Source organism: Tripterygium wilfordii, chromosome 14, assembly GCF_013401445.1.
Source record: "Tripterygium wilfordii isolate XIE 37 chromosome 14, ASM1340144v1, whole genome shotgun sequence".
Classification (NCBI taxonomy): domain Eukaryota; kingdom Viridiplantae; phylum Streptophyta; class Magnoliopsida; order Celastrales; family Celastraceae; genus Tripterygium; species Tripterygium wilfordii.
Window position 1 is genome coordinate 2794498 of NC_052245.1, and position 8526 is coordinate 2803023.

Genomic DNA, 8526 nt, shown 5'->3' on the forward strand with positions numbered 1-8526 from the left:
AGAGATGGCCAGTCTTTGAAAAGGAGGAATCATCAAACCACGATGTGAATTGTCATGGAATACAAAACAAACTAACAAAGTAAATTCAGAGAAAAGTTCTCTCCCAAAACATGCTAACATTGAAAGGGTAACTACGAGAGAAAATGATACTCTGATCCCAACATCTTTTCTACAAAAAGTTCAAATAGATTTTTTTTTCCCAGGCAAAAGGAAACACATCAACTGCAAAACTGAAATGTAGATCCAACCGTTGGAAAGGGAAAAATAGAACAGCATCCTTTAGAGCCTCCTCCCTCTTCTACCACCCTTTCTGCGAGTGCTGTCAGTTGGGATTGGAGTCACGTCCTCTGCAACAAGTGAAAATCAAAACTAGAGTCCGAGAAATAATCTTGTTTCACCATAGAGTAACACAATCGCAACTACATTGGCCAAGTACGTCGCTATATATAAATCAACAGTGTGAGGTCATTAAACATCAATCAATCAATCACCCCTCCTCCCCCCCCCCCCAAACTTCCACAATTAATTACACATTAATTTGTCAATTCCCGCAAACCTGCTACAAGCTCCCTAAATAAATATTTCATAGAGTCAAAATGCAAAATCGTAACCCGCTGATAAACAGTTTTAAAGTCACATAACTAAGTTTCTTAAGCACAGCTGCACAGGGCACAACAAATAGGAACACAGTAAGAGCCTTACCAATGCGGCCAATTTTCATTCCAGAACGAGCAAGGGCACGAAGAGCAGACTGGGCACCTGGCCCAGGGGTCTTTGTCTTATTCCCACCAGTAGCACGAAGCTTAATATGCAGAGCAGTAATGCCAAGCTCCTGCATCAAAGTATAACTAATTGGAAAAAATTCCTGCACGGTAAAAAACTAACCTACAACTATTGACGAAGACAATTATAATAAAATGAAACATGGAGGCCCCAATCCTTGAAGTAATGATCTTCAGATCCATCTAATGCATGGACGGTGTTGGAAACAAGGACATCAGACAAATTGGTACCAAACAGAAATAACAAATTCAAACCAATGAGCATAAGCAGTAGTAGATTATCTGCAAGGAATAAAGAGGACCTTGCATCTCTGGGCAACATCCTGTGCAGCAAGCATGGCAGCATAAGGTGATGATTCGTCTCTGTCGGCTTTCACTTTCATCCCACCTATTAATTTAACCAAGACATAAATAGTTTCTTATTAATCAAAAACTACAACTTCAAATCATACAATCTCTTAACTAGAATTAAACTATAATAATCAGTTGACAGACTGTCACTCTTGCATCTACTATCAATTTTATAGTATCAAGTACCATGCACAAAACAAATGTCACTCTCCTACCAAAAAAAAATTCAGGCTGGATGTGGGGTGTATTGGGGCGAAGGTGATAAGGAATTTTCTAAAATAACTGTGGTGCATATGTACGGTCTAAGATGGCACTTTATTAATGCTACTAAAGAATAATGTCAAAACATTTTAAGACTGAGCGACTTCTTACTTTTCCCAGAAGGGATCACTTACCAGTAATGCGAACCATGGTTTCCCTTCCTGAAAGATCAGTCACATGCTGCAATTTTGGAAGAAAAAAAATTCAATTCGTGCTGACGAATATCAACAATAGTGGATAACCTCCCTACTTACAATGAATGTGTCATTGAATGAGGCAAAAATGTGGGCCACTCCAAAAACATACTCTCCCTCTCTCACTGCAGGGCCAAGAGTCACGTTCTCTTCCTTTGGCTCCCTAACCTTCCTCTTCGACTGAAAGAAACCTCAACCAAGAACAATCCACAAACAAGCAAGTTAAAGCCGGGAAATTTTAAAATATATCAGAATCATATAAGCTGCAGGCCATGAAAAAAGAGATTGAAACACTTTCAATTACTAATCAATAGAAGAATCAAAACTCGTGTACCATAGTTCAAGAAAAACCATGAATATATCTAATATCTGCTAATGGAAATGTAAAACGTAGCTTTCCCACAAGCTATACCATCCGCAAACAACATGCACCAAGATATTTCATCTTGGATATGTCGTGTGAGTTATCTATCACAATAAATAGGAACATGCTTCATGCCTAACTTACCTCTTGTGCATACCTATTGTGATGGAATACTGTCCTGTAACTCCTCCATTAGTCCTAACACAGCTACTTGATACATATTTTTTATCATAATATTATAATTTATCAGGTCTCAGTCATCCCCAAAAATCTATCACACTACTTTCTCAGATACCCTATCATTTTGTTCAAGCATTAATTCAGAGCAACTACACAAAAAAAATCATAATCCGATCCACATGCAGTTGCATCCTCCCAAGGAAAAATAAGTACTCCGATGTACAAGAAAAACAAGTAATTATATACCACCGATATCTCATAGCAACTGACCAAATCTGGGGCTCTTGAAACATGGTTACGACGTAAACAGCAGACAAAGAAGAGCAATCGACGAATCAGTAAGGAAAAAAAACCTCAGAGAGAAAAGACGCGTACCATTGCGGCGAGAAGATGCTAATGAGAACTCTGAGGTTTCGCGAGGAAGGCTCTTGGTACTTCCGATGTCAACTGCCAGAACCCTAAAGAAAGCGAAAAGAGCTCATTTCGGCTGCGTTTATATGAAAGTCGATTAGGGTTTTACTCTCCGAACGAGAGAATGAGATATTATTCATTGGTCCTCTAATATTTATGTTTTTTAAAATTTGCCCCTAGATTAATTTCTATTCTATAATTGGTAAGTACCTGCCACATATTTGTGTTTTACTACTAGCTGAATTAGTCTATGAGCATACGAAGCAACCCTCCACAAAGCTCTTCATGAACTCTTTGTTAAAGATTTAATTAATCTGGATTTGGTTACCAAACAATCAACTCTAAATTTTAGTTTCCAAGCTAATTCAATATGTTTGTTACAACAAGAGGTCAAGTAGTGTCCCCAAGTACAAAATCGTTGCGATTGCTGCAATCCTTGTTGGTGGTGCAATTGGGGATTGTCTTCCATTGTTGGGGTTGGGGTTGGGGGAGAACAATCATACAATCATCCCTTCATTACACTCCCAAACAGGCATCTTTTACGCAACGAAAGCCTTTGCTACCTGGGTCAATTTGGCAACGTATAGATATCTCTGATAAATAATTGTTTACATCCGCCGATGAACATGGATCTGCAAACTAAGTTCAAAAAGGATAGGTTGCCGCACAACAACAATTGTTGGAGGGAGCAACCCTCACCTGGGTAAAATTACTGTCCAAAGAAATTACATTTCAAACTATCTTTTCATGATTTGTGGGTATACGAGAAGAGAATCCAAGAGCTTTTTACTTTCTGTAAGTACTGGAGTGCAGATCAAATGACCTATTCATTGCCCGAGAGAGAAGCCAGGTCACTGCCGGTAGTTCTTGATAAGCTGGCAGTTGAACTAGAGAACCATGATTGAACGCTATTTCAATGGCATATGAAAAGACCAGTAAGTTGTGTCAGTGACACATTTAACTCTTGTCCCCTTCTCTTCCCATGAATGCTTCAAATGCAATATAAGTATTAGCCCGCCCTCCTACACGAGGCCCTGAATAGGAAGAGGATGTGCTTCCGTATTGAAGACATACTTATCCAATGGAATAACAGAGCTATCCCCAAACAGCAAGTACAAATACTTCAGTGTCTCCCCTAAAAAGAAGGTCTCCATCTTGTCCCTTTTATGAGGAGGAATCACCGTGACATCATCTAAAGAACTGTATCCGCCAGAATCAACTCTCGTGAATTTCTCAAATGCTTCAAAGATCTGCCAACCCCATTCACGGTATCTGCAATAAGTAACAACATAGAGTCAAATATCTCAAGCTCAAGTGTGCTTCTGCAAATGCTAAACTGCAGAAGCCTGGAAAAATTGGGAGGCCAAAGAATCCAGAGCATACTTGGGGTCTTCTGTGATGCGATAGAGGAAGAACAGGGATTCAACAGTTTCAGGCCTTAAAAGATTATGACGATCAGCACGTTTGATGATAATGTCATTCACAAATTCTGAAGACTTGTTTCCACCGTCAAGACCTCCTTCAGAAAACTCCTGCTTAAAATTTAGAAACAGACATCAAACTATCGAAGTTTACTAAAACTAGGATAATTACAAAAAGGAATAAAAGCCTGCAATGAAGGAGGGAAAGTCGTACAGCAACATAGGTTTGTGCATATAATCACTCACTTGAAAACGACTTTCATGAAGCATAGTATAAAAAATTGACTAACATCACTCACCTCTGTATGAAAGTAAGCAATTTCTGGTGCAAGACCAGTAGAAGTTACAGAATACATTTCAAAGCAAGTCTTGGCCAAATCTTCTGCAAGCTTCAAATTTTCGAGGTCTTCAAAAGTGAGCAGATTCTCTTTCATTGCTTTTTCCTTCGTGGTGCCTTTGGTAGCACCAAGAGCAAGAGTACCAGGCAAAAAACACACCTGAAAAGGTAGTAGAACTTTTGTGCCAAAGACCATTGTAGCTGATGCAAACATAATGTCTACTTCTATGGAAAAATATAAGCAAATTGCAAAGGGCAATAATCGCACGAAAGACAATAACTAATGCAAGAATAAGCATGAGAATGCAATTCTTCTCCTGCAGACAGTTGTTTCGAAATCAATCTTGTTTATTCTGCTCTTCCAGGGGATTCGAATTCTTCTTATATTCCACTAAAATATTTCAGAGAATAGCACAATGGTGGACAGGAAACTATATTAGCATCCTGCCAAAGAAATTGTGCAATTAGAAACTTCTAAGAATAATTTATTCGTCATTTCATGAAACAACTACAACAACCCTTACTACTTCGAAGAAATTTTTTTTAACAGATTTGAGGGAACTCTCTCTACATTGCCTTCCCCTATGCATATACTTTCAACCAAATATAGGGTGCATATCACTCCCTTCTCTTTTCCTTTTCCTTTTCCTCCACTATTCACTAAATATTCCATGATTTCTCTTACAGAAAATAGTATCAATCCAGCATCAAGCATGGAAAGAACAGATGTATTATGCTCTTACACTTCAGCCTAAGTCAAGTGGAGACAGGGGGTTGCATAGGTTATGTCCCAACTCCCAAGGACAAACCTACCAATTACAGAGATAAATAAATGGGTAGTAATATTTAGATGCTCTTGATCTCTTTAACTAATGTATTATCAAACATGCAAACAAACAAAAATTCTTGATGACTGCATCATGATTCACAGTGATACCAAGGACCTAGGAACAAGAAGCTGAAAGCTAGCTCAAAATTGCAACCCACCAAAACTGATCCACATAAAGTATGTGTCAATAAACTGACTCCATTCGCTAAATTGATCCAACTAAAACAAAACCTATTATCTCCAATTGGCAAAACTAATTTTTATTTTTCATAACTTTCAATAATATATCGAGTAAGTACTGATAAGTAAATCTTCATTTGCACAAACATGAGATACTGAGAAAGAAACACTTACTAGGTGATCCATCTTGGGACTAAAAGCACCATTAGATCCATATGGCAGCTCACCCACAAATACCAATCCATTTGGAATTGATTTCCGGACAAGTAGGTGTCGGACACCCTTCATTGCTTCTTCATACATATCATGCAGATATGTAACATTACTGCCTTCATGAGCTCTCATCTGAAGCCATACTTTAATAAGGTACTCATAGTAACTATCACCGCGTGATCCAAGTCTAATATTGTCTCCACTAAATTCCCCAGAATGAGGACTGCAATCAGTAAAAGAAGCAATATGAAATAAAAAGTTCCAGTTAGAACACCCCGAAAACAGAATATGCTACAGATACAAGATTCCATCATATTACCATAACATATGTTGTTTTGACATTAAAGTTACTCTGATGTTCAACTAGTTTTATGCACATCTTCGGGTCTGGTGGAAATAACAAGAATTCCAAGAACATGGATATTTCAATTCCCCAACCATTCACATAAAAGTAGAGATTTCCAATAAACTCCCACCCCCATAGCCAATGATCAATCAAAATAGAATTATTAAGATAAGCTGACTAGACTGGTGATAATGAAAAACCTAATAGATACTAAGTTATTCAGGATCATTATATCACAGATAAAAATTTCAAAAGAAAGGGTATAAAATGTCATAAATAGAGTCAATGTCATTGAACTTCCAAAATGAAATAAGGATGTAGATTTTTACAATTACTACAAGAGTACTTGTGAAATACATGTAGATGCAACACATACCTTATGTAGATAGGAACAAGTCCTTCCACCTTTGGAAGTGTCTTCAAATGTGCCAAGACCTTCATGCCTTCAATGCTGTAATTTGTATTACCAGATATAGTGCTGAGATAATTGAACTCAAGTTGCAAAGTGGAAACTTCTGAAGTACTACTTAACCCATCAGGTGCTGGATGTGCTGAGGCATCACGTAGAATAACATCAGCGAAGGGAATAGAAGTTGGACTGGAAGTAAAAGCTGAAAGTAGCCGATCAGCCAAGTTCTTAGCAGTTTCAAGATAAACAGCGGGTTTTGGCCCTTTTTGCATTGAATTCAATCCTTGTTCTCCCCCACTTAAATGATAAGCACTTAAAAGACCACCCAGAACCCTGATGGTAGTTTCAAACAAATTAACTTGGCCTTTCTGACTAATTCGGTCAGCAAGGTGTTTTTCAATCCATGAGCCTGCTTTAGAGACAACCTCATCAGCACCCATAATCATAGCAGTATCAAGAGCATCCACAACAGTAGCACCAAGACCTCCTAACCCATCAACTCCCCGCTGGCTCACTGGCATAAGTTCATCATAATCCATCGCAAATTTTTCATATCCTGACCATGCATGGATGAAGGCCTCCTTCACTTTTTGTTGCCTAGCAATCCAATTTGAGTCAGCACTGTCTTTTGAAGACTTGTGATTATCACCCTTCTCATCAGGAGATAATCGAGGAGGGAGCCTTGGTGCTCTTCTCCAAAACTTTCTTACACTACCTGTACCATTCATATTCACCTTATCTTCCCCATCAGTCATGATTCTTTTTGTTAGTCGATCAGATGCAGGATGGACAAGACCAGAATTTGTCAATATCAGATATGATACACCAAAGATCAGTAATAACGCTAGAAACTTCCCCATACTACAACTTATAAAACCGCGTTTTAAGTTATTTGTAAGCAGAGTCTGAGAAATCACCTGGAATGAAAAGCCATTTAAAATGAGCCGCACTTCAGAAGAGAATAATAAATGCAAATGTAGCCATCTTACATTTATATGTTAAATTGTCAATACACGAAAACAAAACCACACATGGAAACTATATGATGCGATGCGTAAGCATGATCAGCTACAAGTATCTGCCAAATACAGTCCATTAAAACATGAAATCTTTCAAAGGAAGGAAAACAAAAAAAGTTAATGTAACATCATCCTTAGCAATTTGACATAATTTTCACCATTCATTTCTTGCTCTAATATACCCCTTTGCAAGCTTAGGAAAAAAACAAAACATCAATTAATTGCCATAATAATGTTATGTAATTGTAAATTGCGCCGGCTCACATCCAAACAGGTTAACCTAAAATTTAGTTTAACATAGCATGTGAAATAATCAGATGTCTGGTGTTCATCAACAATGTGTAATTTCATATGCAAGAACTCCAAGGACAATATGGCAATATGGAAAATTCTACCGTTAAATAGGTGAAATTAAAACCTGAAAAAATAAAAGCATCTGTAGCCTAAGTTACAGTTGATGGAGCTTGATGATTCATGAGCCTTAAAACATTAAAACAGAAGCACAGAATAAAAGCAGAACAGGATCGTCAGGGGAAAATCAATAAAAATAAATAAATAATTTCTTCGCAGCCAAACAGCCTTGAACCAACTGCGTAAAGCAGGTTAATCTTCTTCTCTTATTAGCTTCTACGAATCAGTAATTCACATTGCAAACAAAGAGTCGTATTGAAGTTCCCGTACGTAAACACGGAGTTCAAACCATTATATTGACAATTCAACAAAAAGTATGAATCAACGTCCGTCAACCAGCAAAACTACCACTGGCAACGACATAACTTCGGAATTCTATAGTTGAATAAATTGATCCAAAAATCCAAAACATAGGGGATCCAGAGCAGAAACCTTAAATAAGGATCGCTGGCGGAACTTGGCGTTATCATAGTTTACATCTCGCGTTGAATAAGGAAGCGATTTCGACATGCTCGATTGGCCGATCAGCTAGGGTTTTCCGCACCTGATCTGCTCAGCTCCGGTCAGAGACTCGGATGCTGGATAGTAGATCGGTATTTGGAGGAGAAGGAGAAAACAAATGAAGAGGAAGTGAGCGAAGTTCGTTTGTGCGGGGAAATCGATTCGCGCGAATGGTACAAAGACGCAGCGAATTTCCTTGCAGGTTCGTCTCGGTTTGTCAGGAGAGACGATAATTAATCTCTGGTTTTTCCAAGTCAACGGAGCATTCATTCATTCAACCACGTTGAGGGACAGACTTTTGTTCGCTCTCCACTCTC

General features: G+C 38.2%; 2 protein-coding genes across 2 annotated transcripts; both read right to left on the bottom strand.

Moving 5' to 3' along the window:
* Window positions 1-12: 12 nt before the first annotated feature.
* On the bottom strand, window positions 13-2664 carry LOC120015208 (40S ribosomal protein S14-3). The gene is made up of 6 exons (XM_038867508.1): window positions 2508-2664; window positions 1649-1768; window positions 1529-1574; window positions 1085-1170; window positions 703-832; window positions 13-347 (listed from the first exon to the last, which is right to left on the bottom strand). Exons 1-6 carry the CDS (start codon window positions 2508-2510, stop codon window positions 280-282), a joined length of 453 nt encoding a protein of 150 aa, XP_038723436.1. The 5' UTR covers window positions 2511-2664; the 3' UTR covers window positions 13-279.
* A 416-nt stretch (window positions 2665-3080) lies between these two features.
* Window positions 3081-8526, bottom strand: LOC120015206 (mannosyl-oligosaccharide 1,2-alpha-mannosidase MNS3). The gene is made up of 6 exons (XM_038867505.1): window positions 8141-8526; window positions 6246-7195; window positions 5485-5746; window positions 4264-4461; window positions 3927-4075; window positions 3081-3815 (listed from the first exon to the last, which is right to left on the bottom strand). The coding sequence occupies exons 1-6, from the start codon at window positions 8216-8218 to the stop codon at window positions 3566-3568; spliced, it is 1887 nt and encodes a 628-aa protein (XP_038723433.1). The 5' UTR covers window positions 8219-8526; the 3' UTR covers window positions 3081-3565.